The sequence below is a fragment of the Engystomops pustulosus genome, chromosome 10 (assembly GCF_040894005.1).
Source record: "Engystomops pustulosus chromosome 10, aEngPut4.maternal, whole genome shotgun sequence".
NCBI classification, from domain to species: Eukaryota; Metazoa; Chordata; class Amphibia; order Anura; family Leptodactylidae; genus Engystomops; species Engystomops pustulosus.
In genome coordinates this window covers 36,680,850-36,702,099 of record NC_092420.1, presented here as the reverse complement: position 1 = coordinate 36,702,099, position 21,250 = coordinate 36,680,850, and the positions used below count along the sequence as shown (strand labels likewise).

The 21,250-nt window shown below is 40.3% G+C and overlaps 1 protein-coding gene across 2 annotated transcripts in view; it reads left to right on the top strand.

Moving 5' to 3' along the window:
• GUCY2C (guanylate cyclase 2C) overlaps nt 1–21,250 on the top strand; it is a 133,855-nt gene that overhangs the window by 74,609 nt on the left and 37,996 nt on the right. For both annotated transcript variants that reach the window (XM_072127960.1, XM_072127959.1), the window contains exons 10-15: nt 3,728–3,839; nt 3,961–4,042; nt 9,204–9,309; nt 9,867–9,929; nt 12,348–12,416; nt 20,874–20,978. In XM_072127960.1, the coding sequence (XP_071984061.1) occupies nt 3,728–3,839; nt 3,961–4,042; nt 9,204–9,309; nt 9,867–9,929; nt 12,348–12,416; nt 20,874–20,978 (537 nt within the window). The remainder of the gene's footprint in view (nt 1–3,727; nt 3,840–3,960; nt 4,043–9,203; nt 9,310–9,866; nt 9,930–12,347; nt 12,417–20,873; nt 20,979–21,250) is intronic.

The following is a 21,250-nucleotide window of genomic DNA, read 5'->3' as shown; positions in this document are numbered from 1 at the left end:
TTGCACCTTTTTTTTAAACTTTTTTTTTACTGTTTTATTTTGTCCCAGGGTGGGACATGAACAAGTGATCATTTGATCACTTGTTCATTGTAATATGCTGCAATACTAATGTATTGCAGCATATTACATAGTCAGCCTATGCATTCTGCATAGGCTGACAGCTGCACTGTTAGATCGTGCACAGTGCACGATCCTAGCAGGCAGCTGCCATAGGCAGCCCAGGGGACCTGATCGTGCCTCTGGGTTGCCATGGCAACGATCGGCACCTCCGTGCCCTACACAGAGGGTGCCGATCGTCGCGCCGATACACCATAGACGCCGCGGTCACTATGACCGCGGCGTCTATAGGGTTAAACAGTCGGGATCGCGATAGTCGCGATCCCGGCTGTTACTGCGGGATCCCAGCTACCGCGTACCGCTGGGATCCCGCGGCGATCGCAAGGGCTCAGCTTCTGAGCCCGGGCGATCGCAATGACGTGATTCTACGTCAAGGTGCGGGAACTACCCGCATCCTATGACGTAGAATCACGTCAGGGTGCGGGAAGGGGTTAATGCTACAGTTACATTCATACACTATGATAGGCACGTTATTACATGTGGCTAGTTCCTTTGTTGCAAACAAACAGTTACAGGACAGTACAGATAAACAAGACCATATTACATTATATAAGGTGAAACAATTACAGTATGAAATACAATAGTGACAATAACAAATAGACACAAGCTAGACAAACTTGCATAAGGGGGTACTGCAGAAGGGGTGCTGGTTCGGTGCTAACAGTTATTGGAGTGAAAGTGGTGTGCTACAATAGATTTGCAAATTAGACAAATTAGTTATAACCATCAAGTGTTAACAAGAGGGTGGAGAGAAGACAGAGAAGGAGTCAGGAAGTCCCCAGAAAAAAACAGCAGGGAATTGGTTATGCTTTTATACATACCAATACACAAGAAATTTGCAGACATAAGACTTGCTTGAGACACTACCCCCAGATTTTCTCCCACCAATCCATCACCATTGCCCTACTTTTCAGTCTCACGGTTTCCTCCCACAATCCAAGTTTCCAGCTGCCCCCTCACTGTCTTTCTAGCTGCTGGTTGGGTCCACTCATTACTGCCAATACCATTCTGACATCTGTGTAAGATGTTTTTTGCAGGACAAGCTGACATTTTCATTGATACCTTTTGTGGAACGTACAACCTTTTGATAACTTTTTAATGCTAATATTTGTTTTGCAAAATGGGAAAAAAATGGCAATTTGTGCGCTTCTTTCCATTACAAGGTTCGCTGCTGGGAATAATTGTTTTTATATTTTGATAGATCAGATCTTGAGACCCGGAAATTTGTAGTATGTTTATGGTTTCACTTGCTTTTTAAACAGATAGAAATAGATTTTCCAGAATTTCAAGGAAATTTCAGAAATACATTTTTTTGTGGATAATTATTTTCTAAGAGCTCTGAAATTTATATTCAAAACTACAAATCACAATTTTCAAAACATCATCCCTCAAACAATTTAAAAACCGCTTACAAAGCTTGTTAACCCTTTGAGAGCTTCACAGTAAATAAAACAAAATGGAGAGGAAATTTAGAATGGTCTTATTTTGTAAGTAATACGATAATTGAGCCCTAAAATTTCACTTTAATGGCGCAAGTTATAGAATATTCCTGATAGTCATTCCATGTAACTTCTATTTTTATGTTAATGTGGCAATGTGAGGGCTTAATTGTTTTCTGGAAGAGATCTATTTTTCAGTGATACTGTTTTGGGGAGCTATACCTTATTGATGAAAATGTATAAAATTCTGCAATAGAATTTTGACACATTTTTTGGTGTTCAGTGTATAGCCTAAAGCAGACACAAAGGCTGCTGCAGCTACCCTCCCCCCTTCCCGGTCCTTGCACCAGAGTACATATATTTTTCCATGTGCGGCTTCTTTTTGATAATATTGTACAGACGGTCCCCTACTTCAGAACACCCGACTTACAGTGGACCCCTAGTTACAAACGGACCTATGCTAATTGGTAATTTACTGTACTTTAGCTCTAGGCTACAATATAAAGCTATAATAGTTATTAAAGGTGTCTGCAACTAAGCTTTATTGTTAATCCTGGTTCTTGACAATCCAATATTTTTAAAATCTGATTGTCACAGAGACCAAAAAAAGTCTAGGGTTACAAATATAAAATATACAGTTTGGACTTACATACAAATTCAACTTAAGATCAAACCTTGTATGTAGCCCAGGGACTGTCTGTATATATATATATATATTATATATATATATATATATATATATATTTTGTAGTCCAAAAAATTAAAATGTGGGCCTTCTGAGGAATAGCATGGGGGTCATGGTGGAGGGAGGGGAGGAGAGGGAAAAATCTATTGAATCCCGCCTTCTAACCTATTTTCATGCAAGAAATTCCAATGGGTTTGCAAATACAGTAAAAAAAATTTTTTTAAAAAATCGAATTTCAATCACCCACTTTTCCTAGAACGGATATAAAAACAAGCAAATAAAATCATAAATAAGTTGGTATCCCCATATCCTAAAATTCTTGATCTATCAAAATATTAAAATGGTTAATAGTGCCCAAATTTCTTCCACTTTTTGCCACTTTGCAACGCCTGAAAATTGAATAAAATGTGATCAAAAGGTCATTTAATCAAAAAAAGCAATAGAAATTAAAATAAATGTCATCACATCCCATAAATTACTACACCTTACACAGTTCTGTACACTGAAGTATAAAAAAAATTATTAGCCTCAGAATATGGCAAAATGAAAGGTATTTTTTTTTATACAAAAGGGTTCAATTTGAAAATAATCTATTAAAACTAAATAATACATATAAAAACTTGGTATCCCTATGATCGTAACGACCCAAAGAATAAAGTCCAGGGGTCATGTGGAGCAAAAAGTAAAAATCTGTAAATGCAGAGCCCACAAGAAACTAGCATTTGAAATTTTTATCTCTGCTTCTCAGCACAGAAAATCCTATATAATTAAAAAAAGATAAAAAAATAAGCCCTTGTAAAGTTGTGTACACAGAAAAATTTATATTTATAAATAAAGTTAGATTTTTTTATGGAGAGGAGCAAAAAATGGACACTTAAAATAAGAAAAGGCCATTGGCCGCAAGGGGTCAATATTGTTTGGATGTCCCCACAGCTGGACCAACCACCTCAGCTGGCAGCCCTAGGCACTGTGTCTATAGTGCTTAGTGGTAAATACAGACCTGTTCGTAGGAACATAAAAGTTGTTAGGTTGATGAAGCGCAAGCTATGATTTTAATTATGTGTATTATGGTAATGAAATATACATTCTTCTGGTAAGTGGCATTTTTGTTGTCTTTTTTAAATGTTAGTATCTAGGTCTTCTTTGCAATCAAGACATCCCCAATGGTCCTTTAGCTAAGGTGCCGCTATTGGGTATAAATGGTGTAGGATATATCCCCTTAAAATTATGGCTTGCCTAAAAATGATGAAGCAAATGTTGGAGTTTTGCCAATTTCATTGCCCAGTGATTTCCAGCCCCATGGTGGCCAAGTGGTGATCAGTTTTCAATGTCCAATTTTAAATCAATCACAAGTTAATTAATTCTGGGACACCCTGTGTTAAAAAGACTCCATTAGATTAAGGTCTCGAAGTAATGTAATTTTGTATAATCTTTTTTAATCTATATTTCATATCCATTTATCCTGAAACCTCTTTTTTCTGTTTAGTATAAAGAATTAATCCAGTTTGAAACTAGTACTAATGCAACAAGTGTACTAGACACTACACCAACATTTGTATGGAAAAATCATAAGCTTCCTAGTGATGTTCCCGGAAAAGGTAAGTTTACTCTTCAATTACAATAGACTTGGAGTGTCAACTCCATTATGCTTCCAATATTATAACAAAAAAAGCAAACTGTAGTTAATGTATAATTAGACATACTTTTATTTTATTACAGGACCTAACATCATGACAATTGCAGTTTTCACCTTAACCATAGCCATTATTCTTGTTCTTATCATCGCACTCCTTGTTTTCAGGTAGGTTACTTATACAGGCAGTCACCGGGTTACATACAGGATAGATTCTGCAGGTATGTTCTTAAGTTGAATTTGTATGCAAGTCGGAACTGTATACTTTATAATTGTAGCTCCAGGCAAAATGTTTTGGGTCTGTAAGACTATTGGATTTAAAAAACGTTGGATTATCATAAGAACCAGGATTGACAAAAAATCCTGTAGCATAGGGCTAAAGTACAGTATATTACCAAAATCCAGAGGTCCGTTTGTAACTAGGGGTCATATGTAAGTCGGGTCTTCTTAAGTAGGGGACCGCCTGTATAGAGACGAAAGCACTGTTCATAAGAAGCACTTCAGTAATATCCCTAAGCTTGTCTGCTTACTTGATTGCAATATATATGACAGAAATGCTAAGTGTGAGTTTCTCTGCAGTGCAGTCTACTCTCTCTGCACTGATCATTCACCATCTTGACTGTTAACACAACATATCCTGCTGGGAGGTCAATGGGAGACTGCACTTCTGTCTTCCACATTATAACTGTATGATAGAAGTGTGTCCAATTATCAGTAGTAGCTATGATCAGAGTTTGTGTTCTCTTGTGTGGGGAATCCGGGTGGTATACTCCATGAAGTTTCAGTGAGCCCTGTGCCTCGGACAGTGACCCATGTAGTTATTGGCTAGAACATGACCCAACCAAAGTTAAGAATGCAATTATCAGAGAAAAAGAAACGACAAAAAAATGTATTAGTGACTAACTCTATGTATATTTCAGCTGTATAAGGACAGTGAGTCCATCCTTGAATTAAACAAATGTTTTTTCCCCATAACTAGTAATATTTGTGCTCTCCAGAAAGCCACTCAGGCCTCATGGCCAGGCCTTGAGCATGTTCAATGAGTCCCCCATTACAACTTCCTGCGGCAGAGAGTTCCATAGTCTCACTGCTCTTACAGTAAAGAGACTTTGTCTATGGTGATGGAAGAACCGCCTCTCCTCTAGGTGCAGAGAATGCCCTCTTCTCCTGGCCTCAGCCCTAGGTATAAAGAGCTTTTTTGGAGAGATGCTTGTACTGCCCATTCACGTACATTCTAATGAGGTCTCCACTCTTTAAATACATTTAGTGATTTATCATTGTATTCTATCCTGTTCCCCTTGGATGCTCTCCTTTGCACTCTTTCCAGTTCTACTATGTCCTTTTTATACACTGGGGCCTGTACACTGGGGCCTGAAACTGTACACAATATTCCATGTACGGCCTGACCAGTGATTTGTATAAGGGCAAAACTATGTCCTTATCATGAGAAACTATTCCTTTTTTGATACATCCCATAAGTTTATTGCTTTATTAGCAGTTTCCTGGCTTTGGTCACGAAAATTAAATTCAAGTAACACGAAAGAGACAACACTCTGTGTTAGCATTGTGCCCATGGAGAGACGAATACATGCCAAGTACTAAAAGAAATATCCTGGCACTCTTCTTTTGCTGAAGCTTTTTCATCGACGTGTTTCGTCTTACTACTAAGCCTTTATCAACTGCTCATACACTGCCAATACAAACAAAATATAAACAATTTTTGACGTCACACCACCGGCAAATCCAGGTCGATGTGTGAGACAATCAGAAGGCAGAGTAATAGATGGATATGGAAAAAAAGAGGTTTCTGGGGTAGTGGACCCACTGAACCACCACAGGCGATTACGTAAGGCAACACCTGGGAGCAGAGTCTAAGAAGTACCCGGTTTCCATCAGAGCCTGCCGCAAAACGGGTTGAAATTGCTGCGGCGTGGTACCACCAGGTCACTCCACAGGCACGACTTTGTCCACGGTGGTGGCCAAGGTGAAGTGCAGAATCGTGAAGCAGAGACTGAGTTGGGGACAGGCAGAACATCAGGACAGGCAGCACAGGTTCAGAGTTGGGGACATAGTGGAAGGTCAGGAAAAGGAAACGGGGTCACAACGGGAAATCACAATCGCAGGAATAACGCGGGATGCGCATAGTGGGAAGGCGGAGCTTATACACCACATGATTAATGCGCTTTAGCACCTCAAATGGACCCAGGAAACGAGGATCAAGTTTGTAGCTGGGAATCTTCAAATCTTCCAGGAGGAGGATCGCATATATTATATATATATATATATGCGCACACATACACACACACACAGTGAACCTGGGTCGTGATCCTATCGCATCATCAAATATTTCACCAGAGCGATCCTTTTACATATTGGTAACATTAAAGTCATGGTTTAACCCTTGTGGCTTCAGGGTGTTAAGAATATATATATATATCCAGTTCACCACAGTCAGTGTTTGTATCCATGAGTAAGCGCCACTGGTTTATGATGCTTCATTTTTATGGTAAATTTCCTTCTAAGTGTGGAATAGTAATGTTCCCTAAAGATAACACGTGATCACCAGCATCTACAAACATATTTATTTTATTATGTCCAAGTTACATAATACTACATGAACCCCGGCCAGGGAGTGTTGGTTGCGTATTGCGGTTGCGTATCGGATGGCTATTGATATTGACTATTAATATGCATGACACCCATAATTGGCTTTTAGCGTATTGGCTTTTATTTGTGACCTTAAAGTTTACTTTGTTGTTGGCACTTGCATTTTATAATAGTATACATCACATGATTTATTATAGGAATTGAGCGGGCCCTAGATAAACTGGGTTTGTGCATGGTCACATCTCACACCAACTAGTTTGGCACCAACTAGGGGCACCTCACCATTTCAATAATATTGGCCAGGGGAGATGGATAGAGGGAAGTGACCGTACCCACTCTATTCTATGTTGTTATGGTACTTTTAATTGATTTTATATGTCACATGTATTTGTATTTTTCTGATAATAAAGATTGTGTTTTACTTAATATTTTGTTCCTTTGTAGCACACTTTTTTTTCTGCAGTTTTCATACTTGTTACATAATACATTATAATTTAACAATTAAATATAATAGATAAATCACGTGCAATGGATTTTGTAAAACATTCTAACAAAGTAACAAAAACCTTCATGTGTCTCCTTGTAAAATAAGAGTTACACAGTAGAGTGAGAATTTTTTTAAGTGAGAGATGAGATCCATGAGATGGATATAAAACACAATGACACTCCCAGCTTTGCTAACTCACCTATAACACACACAGAGTCAGCTCTGCTATATGCCTCCCTCCCCCTCCCCTGGATAAAGACCTTATCTGTCTGCAGCTAGTAGAGTAAATCTCTGCACACGTATGTATAATCAACATTTATTGGGGTGAACACAAAGAAAAAGAAGTACTGTACAGTTAAGTGATGGCAGTATATGACTGATCGTGCAGGATAAGGTACAGCATGGATCACATGTTCATTGACTTTTGGGGGAAAGAGACCACATCGTAGATCATTGGCTTATGAGCCTCAGAATGCCATTTCAATCAAAGTATCCATTGCCAAATATGGATAATTAGCAGAGAAACCATGCCTTTAAGGGCTGAAGTGGAAGTGGCATACACTATCTATGACAGGAGCAAGTCTTGGAATTCCTGGGAGCTTAAATACATGTCCCATGGGGCCCATGCAGTATTCATCTTACCTGGGTCTGCGGAATCATTGGCCACTAACTCCTCTATTCTACGGATAAACCCGATCTCTGCACACTTATGATAGCTGACTGGAAGTGAAACCATAGTCAGAAGATACACTCACCGGCCACTTTATTAGGTACACCATGCTAGTAACGGGTTGGACCCCCTTTTGCCTTCAGAACTGCCTCAATTCTTCGTGGCATAGATTCAACAAGGTGCTGGAAGCATTCCTCAGAGATTTTGGTCCATATTGACATGATGGCATCACACAGTTGCCGCAGATTTGTCGGCTGCACATCCATGATGCGAATCTCCCGTTCCACCACATCCCAAAGATGCTCTATTGGATTGAGATCTGGTGACTGTGGGGGCCATTTGAGTAGAGTGAACTCATTGTCATGTTCAAGAAACCAGTCTGAGATGATTCCAGCTTTATGACATGGCGCATTATCCTGCTGAAAGTAGCCATCAGATGTTGGGTACATTGTGGTCATAAAGGGATGGACATGGTCAGCAACAATACTGGCCCAAAGAGTGCCAAGAAAATATTCCCCACACCATGACACCACCACCAGGAGCCTGAACCGTTGATACAAGGCAGGATGGATCAATGCTTTCATGTTGTTGACGCCAAATTCTGACCCTACCATCCGAATGTTGCAGCAGAAATCGAGACTCATCAGACCAGGCAACGTTTTTCCAATCTTCTACTGTCCAATTTCGATGAGCTTGTGCAAATTGTAGCCTCAGTTTCCTGTTCTTAGCTGAAAGGAGTGGCACCCGGTGTGGTCTTCTGCTGCTGTAGCCCATCTGCCTCAAAGTTCGACGTACTGTGCGTTCAGAGATGCTCTTCTGTCTACCTTGGTTGTAACGGGTGGCGATTTGAGTCACTGTTGCCTTTCTATCAGCTCGAACCAGTCTGCCCATTCTCCTCTGACCTCTGGCATCAACAAGGCATTTCCGCCCACAGAACTGCCGCTCACTGGATGTTTTTTTCTTTTTCGGACCATTCTCTGTAAACCCTAGAGATGGTTGTGCGTGAAAATCCCAGTAGATCAGCAGTTTCTGAAATACTCAGACCAGCCCTTCTGGCACCAACAACCATGCCACGTTCAAAGGCACTCAAATCACCTTTCTTCCCCATACTGATGCTCGGTTTGAACTGCAGGAGATTGTCTTGACCATGTCTACATGCCTAAATGCACTGAGTTGCCGCCATGTGATTGGCTGATTAGAAATTAAGTGTTAACGAGCAGTTGGACAGGTGTACCTAATAAAGTGGCCGGTGAGTGTATATGGTCATATCCAGAGGCAACAAAAATTGTGTACACCAGAATTGATAGAGACAGGTTGGTCTTATATCTGTAAAATGCTTTATTTTTGTTAATAACCGTGAATTAGAGAATGTGTTATTTTGTTATCCTGAGTACAGTATATTTAAGAATCTTGGAAATACCCCTAAGAGAAGCTATAAAATCACATGTACAAAACTACTACCAATATTCTCCAAATTTCTAGGTAAAAGGGAGAATGAATTCTAATGATACACAGGATATTATTCATATACTAATTTATAATTAATCTAATTTTTTTTTTCTTAGAAAGTATCGCAAACAACAAGAACTACAACAGAAAAAGTGGTCACATTTAGCACCTGAGAAAATTTTGCCACTGGAAACAAATGAGACTTCTTTAGTCAGCTTGAAGGTGATTCCTAACACAGTGGGGGAATTCGTATAGTTTAGATTCTTTTATACAGTTTTTCTGTTTTGACTTTCTGGTTCTGAGTCTTAATGCCATTTTACATGCATTTTAGGTGTTTTTTATTCATCAGATCTGTTTAATTTAGGCATTCTGGATGTTGTTAATTGTTGTGCCATTCCCCATATTGTATATCGTAAGTTACATTTTAGCTTCATTCTACATGATGCAGTGATTATGTACATAAGAAATATTAAGATTTTTTTTTATCTATAACTTGGGCAACAACATTTTTTTTATTGAAGAAATAGCTTTTTGTTGCATAATTTTTATGGAGAGGAAATGATGGAATAAAAATTGTCACTGTTCAAGGGAACAAGAGCCCAGTTGTGAGTCAGTGTCAGGGTCCTGGAGTGATTGCATGGTCACAGAAACTGTATGACACATAAATACTTCCCTAATGTACAGTACACACAATTTTGTAGAAAGGAGTTTAAAGCTATATTTAAGTATTATAAAATTTAATTTCATTAATTAAATGCTACTTTTATTTTTTCTTTTAGATTGATGAAGATAAACGACGGGAATTAATACCAAGATGCAGGCGAGGAAAATATGATAAAAAGGTATAGCATTTGAGTAAATTTATTTTGGTTTTATAATAGTATCATAGTATATAAGGTTGGAAAAAGCCATCAAACGATCAAGTTCAACCTATTAAACTATACTGTGCTTATCCAGAAGAAGGCAAAAACCCTGATCCAAATTGGCCCAAAGCAGGGAAAAATTCCTTCCCCACTCCTAATATGGAGGTCAGAATAACTCCTTGGATCAACAGAATATGTTCAAATTATAAAATTATCATGCGTGGAGAGTTCCAGTGTCTGACTGCTCACACAGTAAAGAATCCCTCCCAATGGCGATAGTAGAACCGCCTCTCCTATAGGCATATATAATCTTTGGAGAGATCTCTGTATTGACCATTCTGATATTTATACATTTGCAATAAGATCTCCCCTTAGTTGTCCTTTTTCTAAGATGAAAAACCCCTAGTTTAGTAATCATTGTATTCTAGTTCACCTTTTCCTCAGGTTCAGTCTAGAACTTACCTCCTCATAGAAGCCAATCAGATTAGTCTGACAGGTATGTAGTTTCCAGGATCACATTATGACACTTTTTGACATACTGGCACCACATTTGCAATTTGTCAGTCCTTTGTAAGAATCCGTCCTTAAAGGAAACCTACCATTTGATTTGATGCATTATTAAGCAAACATACCTTGAAAATGCTCTAGCTACACTGATGCAGGATCATATTTTGGTTAATCCCTGAGTTGAGTGGTTTTGCTGAAAAAACTATTAGAAAATTCAGGACCTTAGGAAAGCTGGCTGCATACATAAACACATTACACACAGAGCTTGTCAATACACATGCAGCTTAGTCATGAGTTAGTCAAGACATAAGTAATCAATCTGAGCTGCATCACTCATACACAGCAGCTGGGGGATGGTACAGTAATTGATTATTCTGCCTTTAGGCACAACCAAGGGATTACATTGTCCTCTGGTGCAGTGAATAACTAATGTGCTACAAGTTGAGCTGAACCAGCCATAGAAGTGACAGAGCTTCATTATCATAATTTTATAATTGTTTATCAGCAAAACCACTTGGCACAGGGATTAACCAAGATATGACCCTGCATCAGTGTAGCTACAGCTTTCTCAAGGTATGTTTGCTTAATAATGCATCAAATCAAAAGGTAGGTTTTCTTTAAGCAATCTTTAAATATTAGAAATATGAGTCTGTCGCAATACATATTTCCATCTGTACCCGGGTTTGTATGCCATCTAGGTCTGGTGATTTGTCTATTTTAGTGCTGCTAGGGCATTACCACACCTCTTCCTGGGTTAAGCAGCTGATATTTAATGGAGGATTTACATTATTCCTGATCATGTCATTTCCTATGGGATTTTCCTGGGTAAAGACAGTTGAGATGGCGACATTCAATCGGATGCCCCTCATCTCCCTCCATTATGACTTCAGATTATTCCTAAGAGGGTACCCACTTTAGTTTTTTACTATGTATAAAATAATATGGGGTTATTTTTACTTTCCTCTGCAAATTTTCTTTCAGTCACTATTTTTGCTGTCTTTAAATGTTTTTTTATAGGATTTATTTTTCTTTCTATAATCTGGTGTAACACCTTATACTTTCTTGTTTTAGTAACTTAAATGCTTTATTTTTCTCATTTATTGTACACCTTACAGTACTAGTTAAACACATAGTTTATTTATCTTTTAAAAACATCCCATTTATTTTTGAGAAAACTGTTCCAGTTTTTGCCCTCAAGGTCCTCTCGTAGCTGTTAAAAATGTTTTTGGCAAATCCTTTTCCATATGCCTTGCTAGGGCTTACAGATCTATTGAAGAGGAACCCTAACAGAGAAGCTACAAAGATAGGTTTTTACCATGGAGAATCTAGCTTATCTCTGGATTATAAATAATAGATTTTCATGATCGCTTTTTAAAGGACCCTTATAAAGGGGATTTAGAGTTATAAACTGCTACTAACCTATTATCAGTGGCATATAAACAATATGGTCTCTTTATAATTTGGTGAAATTCATCATAACGCGGAAAGACTTTGGACGCAAAGTCACAGTGGCTATCCTCTCCCAACCTGACTGGTCAGGTAAAATGTCGCAAGTCTTATGGTTGTTATGATGTACCTTGGGTATGGAAGGAGTCAGACCAGGAGGGGAAATCTCACCATGACTCTTCTCCTGCCTCAAGATTCCCTACCGGTCATTGGTATAAGGCAATCAAAGTAATTTTCTTCATAAAATTGATTTTCCGGGGATACAGACATTTATCATTTTGATCCTGTCACTGTCATGCATAACAGGTTAGTAGTGGTTTACTGGCCTATACAACATGGTAACTTAAAACAAATTAGCATAAATCAGTAGTACATGTGAACACAAAAAAATGTTGTAATATATCTAATGGGAGTAAAATTCCTGTTTCTCCACTCATTTTTTAGGTTATAATCCTGAAAGATTTAAAACATGATGGGAATTTCACAGAAAAACAGAAGATGGACCTTAACAAAGTAAGATGATTTTACAATATTAGTATAGCACCAGCTACCCAATGTGTTCTTTATATACAGCTTAAAAAAGGATAGGTATGTATGATCATATATAGAATGACTATATTTACATGACAAAGGTATGCCCATATACAGAAACAGAAATTACACATATTTTAATTCCAGGGTTTAACACACCAGGGTTAAATAGAAGACAATTGTTTAACATTTTTAGAAGGTTGTAAAATTAGTTAAATACAAACTCACATGAGCAATAACACAGAACTCCTTCTCCTGCAATGTAATTATTTAATCAACAAATATTAGGCCAGAATAGAAAAGCCATGTGTAATAAACTAAGAATCCCATCCCCCAATAATAAACAATAACTTGTAGAACCACTTTTGATGGGACTAGTTTGATGAAATACTTTTGTGTCTGACTTTAATCCTTCGTTGTGGTTGTCTATGTATGTTTATTTTCTCAAATCTCTTCCTTTGAACCAGTCACAGAGGAAGAAGTGGCTTTCCTCTACTCACCCCACTACCTGCATCAGTGACCCCATCCCCTCACATCTTTTGCAGTCACTTCTCACCTTACTAAAATCTTCACCCATTTTGTGCTGCTTATTAAAGACCAGTCTGTAATCTCCTTTTCATCTCCAAAACTCCTGGTCTATTCTTGACCGACTATCTCTTTGCTAACTCCCTCCTTGACCCCCTACAATCTGTTTTTCACACCATGCACTCCACTGAAACTGCTCTTTCTAAATTCTCCAATAATATCCTCACCACTAAATTGAAAGGTGACTATTCTCTCCTGATTCTTCTGGATCTTCTCTGCAGTCCCATTGACCTTGGACCTTGTATACAAGATGACAGCTGATGACTGGTTCAAGCAGCAGCATCTTTATTTATTAAATTAGGTTATTCTATTCCCTTATAAAGAATGGCTTAACACACTGTACAAGCTCCTATACCTCTTCTGTCACCCCCTCATCTTCATAGACTGTAAACTGTGTGCAGGGACCTCACTCTTATTGTTCCACTTGACTGTTTGTTGTAAAGTGCTAGGGAATATGATGGCGCTATATTAAAGATAATAATAATCCTTATTATTATTAAACTGTGTTTTTGGGAACAGTCCACTGTACTATTACTCTTTTTCTGCATATATGGCAACTGCAAATTACTGCTACTCCTATCCTCCATACGGTGGAAGTATCCATGCCTTTGAGATTTTTCCTTACTTTTAAAAGTCAACCAAATGTATTTTGTTGATTTTTTTATGTGATATAGGAACAGAAAATATGAAGTATGTGTGGAGTTTAAATAAAATGATAAGAGCTTTTGGAAATGTTTGCAAATTAAAAAAAAAAGTGTGGTGTGCATATGTATTCAGTCCCCTTAATGATATATTTTGGAGGACCTCCTTTACCCACAATAAGAGCTGCAGATATGTTGGGAAATGTCTCTACCAGCTTTGCACATCTAGAATCTAGACTTTTTACCTATTCTTTAGGTAATTTATTTAACAGGGTGAATGTTGACAAAGAGCAAGTCATTGTACATACACCCCCCCCCCAATTCATTGTGATTGTTATAACAAACAGTCCCCCTTTCAATTTAAAATATTAAATAAATTTAGTATACGGTACTTCCCCTGCACTAAACCATAAACAGTGACACCACCTCTAATTAAAACATGCACAGTGTCCCTCAAATTATAATATAGTGCCTGCCATGAATTATTATAATCATGTAGTGCATAACTACAGCCCCAGAACCAAGATCAGTATATAAATACAGCAAATGTACTGTGTTCCATACAGAAGTACAGCACCAGAAATCAAGTGATGTACAGAAACACAGCAACAGATTCACGCAGCGCATAAATCGTGTTAAGTTCTGTCATTAATATTGGACCTGAGATGTCTGGTGGTCTGACTGCTGGAAACCACTGCGATTGCCAGAAAATGGAAATCTAAGTCCCCCTTCCCCGCCCTAAGGAGAATATGGCTTTTGCAACTGGTGAGCCCTACCGGAAGTCCCATAGAAGCCAGCAGAGTGAACAACAAAATTACAATTCCCTGTGGATAGTGGATAAATATCTCAACTCTGATAATTAAAGAAGTTAATGTCTACTTGATTTCCTTAAATGATGGCACCTGACTGGGTTCAATACATTCTGTAATACATTCTGTAATGTGAAAGGGTAGGGGGGAGGAAGAACAATAAGTATTAGCAAGGCAAGTCATACCAGAAGTGTACATCAAGATCAAAATCAATAAACAAGAGAATGTGCAAGTCCATGACAAAAGTCAAAACAAGAAGACTATGCAAATGCCCACATCAGAAATCCACAGAATAGTAAGAGAAAGCCAAAAGGTCAAAACCTTTTGCCAGTTCAGCAGTGATCATGCACAAAGACAGGAACCACGAAACTGGAAAATTAACTTCAGAGCAAGGTCAGGCAGAGAATTTATTTGGCCAGTAATCAGCTTAAGACAGGTGTAGGAAGGATCTTAGAGTTTTAACCTCTGAATAGAGATGAGCGAGCACTAAAATGCTCGAGTGCCCATTATTCAAGACGAACTTTTGCCGATGCTCAAGTGCTCGTTTCGAATAACGAGCCCCATTGAAGTCAATGGGAGACCCGAGTATTTTTCAATGTGTCATTTTATTGAGAAATAATGTCTTCTGATAAGTTAGCAGATGTACGGAAACATCTGCAATGTGTTCTTCACAAAAGAACACATTGCAGATTTTTCCATACATCTGCGAACTTATCAGAAGACAATTTGCATTGATTCGAGCAGTTCTCGAGCGGGTGAAGAACTCGTCCGAGCAACGAGCCGTTTTGAGTACGCTAATACTCGAACGAGCATCAAGCTCGGGCGAGTATGATCGCTCATCTCTAGTAATGACACTAACCCTGTAATAAACTTTACCACAATGTTATCCCTTATATTCCCTTCAATCCTTGGTGTTTATTATACTTTTGTTTGTTCACTAATAAAAGCAAATATATTGAAAAAAAAAGTCCAATACCGCTCACCTCTCAAGATCCATGTAGGTCCAATCACATTTCAGGTCCATGCCATGGAACAAGTTGTCCAGACACCAACGAAACAAAGACTGGAGACCACTTGAAGGAGTTCTGGCACTGGACAAAAAAAAATCTTCAATGTTTTTTAGATTACATTAAAAGAGTGACTACATACTGTAACGGGATTAGCTCTGGGATCGCCGTCTCCTGGGATAGACGGGCACTTTTTGGCACAACACAGTCACAGTCCACTCCAGACAAGTTGGGTGCAACTGGCCTCAACCAGTTTTATTAACTTCAAGCAGAAAAAAGTGGCAAAACAAAAACAATACAGAAATAAAATCCTAGGCCGTCTGGCCACTAACTATACAATACAGTAGTTTCCTCACTGCCAAGAAACTGTACCTACTGTACAGCTTCCCAACCACAGCATACAGAAATTGGCAACTCACATAAGGTTTTTCCCAGGAGCACAGAGAGAGCGGCTCCTCTTGTGCAGCTTCTGACTTTTTAAAGCAACATCTCAGAGTTGCTGGTGATTAGCCCCAATCACCTCAAACACCTGGAGTGGCTGAGCAGAGTAGGGACCAAGCCCTACACTCCAAACTGCAGCAGCCAGGTCTTCCAGACCAGGTTTTGGCTCCCTAGATAGTGTAGGACAGAAACCTAGGGGAAACATACACACCATTTAACACTTTTCCCCTGGTCCTGTCACATATCCTCCCCCTCTGTTTCGACCTCGGGGCCGGAACACTCTGTGCCAATGAGCATTAGACCCTTGAGAGGGCATCTGCATTACCCATCTGCCGTCCTGGTCTGTGTTCCACTACAAAACTAAAGTTCTGTAGAGACATAAACCACCATGTTACTCGCCTGTTCTTCTCACGGTTTTGACACATCCACTTGAGTGGGGCATGGTCAGTGACAAGTTTAAATGTCCTGCCTATCAAATAGTACCGGAGCGCTTCCAATGCTCACTTAATTGCCAAGCATTCCTTCTCTACAATGGCATACTTCCTTTCATGGTCATTCAATTTCCTACTCAGGTAGACCACGGGATGTTCTTCGTCTCCCCTAACTTGTGACAACACAGCACCTACACCAACATCAGAAGCGTCTGTTTGTACAACAAATTCTTTGGTAAAGTCTGGTGTTATTAAGACTGTCTGGGCACAAAGAGCTTGTTTTAGGCTCTGGAAAGCCTGCTCAGCTTCAGTGGTCCATTTGACCATGACCGAGTCTTTAACCAACCTTACGAAAGGCAAAGGGGCAGCAATACTTGCAAAATTTCCAATAAACCTCCTGTAGTAGCCAGTTAAACCCAGAAATGCCCTTACTTGTTTTTCATTTACAGGCCTGGGCCAGTTTTGTATGGCCTCAATCTTGTTTATTTGGGGCTCGATAACACCTCGCCCCATAGTGTACTGTTAGGGTTGGGTAACACAAAAGACAGGGGATAGTGTGCCCTGAGCTTGCCCCAACCGCTGTCCCTTCCTATGGCCCCCCCCCCCACGCTAAACCGTGGGGCGACTACTTGAAGACTCGAAATACACTGATAACTGTGGGAAGGGAAACACAAACAGACTGACAAACATAAAACACAAAAGAATAGTAAACTAGCCGGAGTAACAACGAGAGGGTACGTCAATAGCAAAATCAGTAGGCAAAGAGTCAATGTCAAAAATGAGCCGAGGTCAACAACGATACAAATACAGATACAGAGCAAGTCAAACCTAATGCTGAGCGAGTGGAGAAGGGATTTCAAACACTGGCACAGGTGACTAGTGAAGCTGCAATTTATGCAGCCAGAACTCCACCTCCAGAACCTGATAGGAGCTGGACAGCTACTGGGAATTAACCCCTCATGGTGCAGAACAACCAGGCATCATGCAGAGGTACCACAAGTCCCAGCAGTATCGAACACAACTCCTAGACAGCGCAAGATCTTAGCAGCCGCTGCCCAGGACGAGAGGTGGAGTTTGCACGGATACGCGCCAGGGGTCGGAGAACGCTGCTGGCACCAGCAGAAGAACCGGAAGTCCCAGCATTCTCCCTAGCGACCCTGACAGTACCCCAGGTATCTAGCCTCTTCCTGTCCAAGGGCACATTTCTTTGGATTGGCTGTCAAACCTGCTTCCCTGATAAAATTCAGTACTGCTTGAACCCTTGGTAGATGACTTTCCCAATCTAAACTATGTATGATGACATCATCTAGATAGGCAGCTGCATATTTTCTGTGCGGACGTAAAATTCTGTCCATCAGCCTCTGGAATGTGGCTGGAGCCCCATGCAACCCAAATGGAAGAACCACATACTGGAAATGGCCATCAGGGGTGCTAAAGGCCGTTTTCTCTTTGGCCTGCTCTGTCAATGGTACTTGCCAGTAACATTTTGTAAAATCTAAAGTAGTGAAATACCTGGCGTTATCCAACCTATCAATTAACTCGTCTACTCGAGGCATGGGATATGCATCAAACTTTGATACTGCATTCAATTTTCGTAAAATCATTGCAGAAACGCAGGTTACCATCAGGTTTTGGGATAAAGACTATAGGACTAGACCAGTCACTGTGCGATTCCTCTATAACTCCCAGTTTGAGCATCATTTGCACTTCATCTGCAATCGCCTTACGTCTGGCCTCAGGTACCCTGTAGGGCTTTTGGTTCACTCTGACCCTTGGCTCTGTTATGATGTCATGTTTAATAACATTTGTTTTTCAAGGCAAGTCGGAAAACACATCCCTATTGCTTTCTACAAACTTCTTTACTTCTTGGATTTGAGCACATGATAAAGTGTCAGGAATTTTAACCTCTGGTACCCGTGGAACACCCTCCTTTTTACCAGTATTGTTAACCGCTACCAATACCTCCCGTTCTTTCCAGGGCTTAATTATATTTACATGATAAATCTGGTAGGGCTTACGTTTTCCTGGCTGGTGCACACGATAATTTACCTCTCCCACTTTTTCTACAATTTGTAATGCTGAAGGGAGCTCAGGCTGCAGCCACTTTTTAGCCAGATGAAACAGGTCATACATTTGGGACCTTACTGGTTTATCCAACTGAAATGTCCAGGTATGTACCCGCTGTGCTCTGACAGCCTGTGTAAGACGAGCAAGAATTTCAGCTTTCAGCTTAGGGAATTGTCTGGCATCCTGCTCACTTAAATCAAAGTAGGCTTTCTGAGACTCACCACTGAGGAATGGAGCCACGACATCTGCCCACTGGTCGGCTGGAAGATTCTCCCGCAATGCCGCTCTTTCAAATATGGTGAGGAACGCTTCCACATCATCCTCAGGGGTCACTTTTTGCAGAGAGGCTTGCACTCTTTTCCTAACAGAGACACTTTGGGCCTGAACTTGAGGTCTTTCAGACAGCACTTTAATCTGTTTATCACCTCTGTTTATCACCTGCTGTTCTCTGAAGGCCTCATACTGCTGTGCATTTGTCAGTTGCTGCTGTGCATTTGTCAGTTGCTGCTGTGCATTGGCCTCTTGCTGCTGTGCATTGGCCTCTTGCTGCTGTGCATTGGCCTCTTGCTGCTGCTGTGCACAGGATTGTTGCAGCTGAATGTTAGTCTGCATCAGCTGTTTAATAAAGTCCTCCATGTCTGCAGAGTTGGATTTTGCAATAGCAGCAGACTTAACCCACGACATTCAACTTGCTGGATTTTGTGCCAGCGCAGCCTCCACCATTTGTAACGGGAGTAGCTCTGGGATCGCCGTCTCCTGGGATAGACGGGCACTTTTTGGCACAGCGCAGTCACAGTCCACTCCAGACAAGTTGGGTGCAACTGGCCTCAACCAGTTTTATTAACTTCAAGCAGAAAAAAGTGGCAAAACAAAAACAATACAGAAATAAAATCCTAGGCCGTCTGGCCACTAACTATGCAATACAGTAGTTTCCTCACTACCAAGAAACTGTACCTACTGTACAGCTTCCCAACCACAGCATACAGCAATTGGCAACTCACATAAGGTTTTTCCCAGGAGCAGAGAGAGAGCGGCTCCTCTTGTGCAGCTTCTGACTTTTTAAAGAAACATCTCAGAGTTGCTGGTGATTAGCCCCAATCACCTCAATCACCTGGAGTGGCTGAGCAGAGTAGGGACCAAGCCCAACACTCCAAACTGCAGCAGCCAGGTCTTCCAGACCAGGTTTTGGCTCCCTAGATAGTGCAGGACAGAAACCTAGGGGAAACATACACACCATTTAACACTTTTCCCCTGGTCCTGTCACAATACATGCAGACAAGCTGATGCGTTGCAGGCGAAAAAACATTCCTTCATTTTTCTCCAGTTTTTGTTCACTTATATACTTTAACAGGCATTCACAAAACAGATGTAGCTATACTGAGAATACCTTGCATACAGATGTACTTTATTCACTAATTTTATAACTTCTAAAGGCAATTTGGACTTTAAATTTGATTTAGGGTCATCAGAGTACAAGAAGCTGAATACATGCATTCCACACTTTTTAGATTTAGCATTTCGAGTATAAGCCGAAACCCCTAATTTTACCACAAAAAATGGGAAAACCTATTGACTCGAGTATAAGCCGAGGGTGTAGTATACAGCCAGCTAGCCCCCTGTAGTATACAACCAGCCAGCCCCTGTAGTACACAGCCTGTCCCAAGTAGTATACAATCAGCCTGCCCCCATGAAGTATACAGCCTGCCCCCATGAAGTACACAGCCTGCCCCCAAAAAGTATACAGCCTGCCCCCAAAAAGTATACAGCCTGCCCCAAAAAGTATACAGCCTGCCCCAAAAAGTATACAGCCTGCCCTCAGTATGCCTAGCGAATAATAAAAAAAAGTAAACTTAATACTCACCCTCCGACGATACTCACCTTTGATGCTTAGTGGCGGCTCCCGGTCCTCGGCGCGGGCTCCTGGTCCTCGGCGGCAGCTCCCGATCCTCTGCGGCGGCTTCTCTCTTCTATCTTCACGTGCCGGCAGTCGCGTCCATGCGACTTGCCGGCGGGCGCACAGTGCGATGCGGCGACACCGCTACATCATATTGTGCGCCCGCCGGCAAGTCGCATAGACGCGACTGCCGGCACGTGAAGATAGAAGAGAGAAGCCGCCGCAGAGGATCGGGAGCTTCCGCCGAGGACCAGGAGCCGCCGCCGAGGACCGGGAGGCGCCGCCGAGGACCGGGAGCCGGAGGGTGAGTTTTAATTTTTTTTTTTTATTATTATTGACTCGTGTATAAGCCGAGATGAGGTTTTTCAGCACATTTTTTGTGCTGAAAAACTCGGCTTATACACGAGTATATACGGTATTTTCTGAATATAGATACAACATGGAAATGCTATTTTATTTCTGTATATTTCACTGTTACTGGTAACAACATTTCCTTTATATTCTATGCTTTTATTTGACTTTTGATCTCACAACTATACATTTCTCTTTTATACAACTCTTCAGCTTCTACAGATAGATTACTACAATCTGACAAAATTCTATGGTACAGTGAAGAAAGAAGCTATGATATATGGTGTTATTGAATACTGTGAAAGAGGTTCCCTCAGAGTAAGAATATTTTTTTTATTTAGTAAATGTTTACATAGCGTAAGAATATTTCCTTTATTAAAAATACATTTTAAATATATTAAAACCTGCTGTACCGCAAGAATTAGGGGAGTTCCCACATTTCTCTGCCTATGATGAGAAACATTGGAGGTCTTGTGCATGTTTTTTCTTGTTTTTTTTCTGGGTTTTGAACTTGTTTAATTTATCTTAGAGGTTGATATATTAAGCAGCTGAGATTGTGGGGGGTTTGCGACTTTTAATTAAAAAGTCGC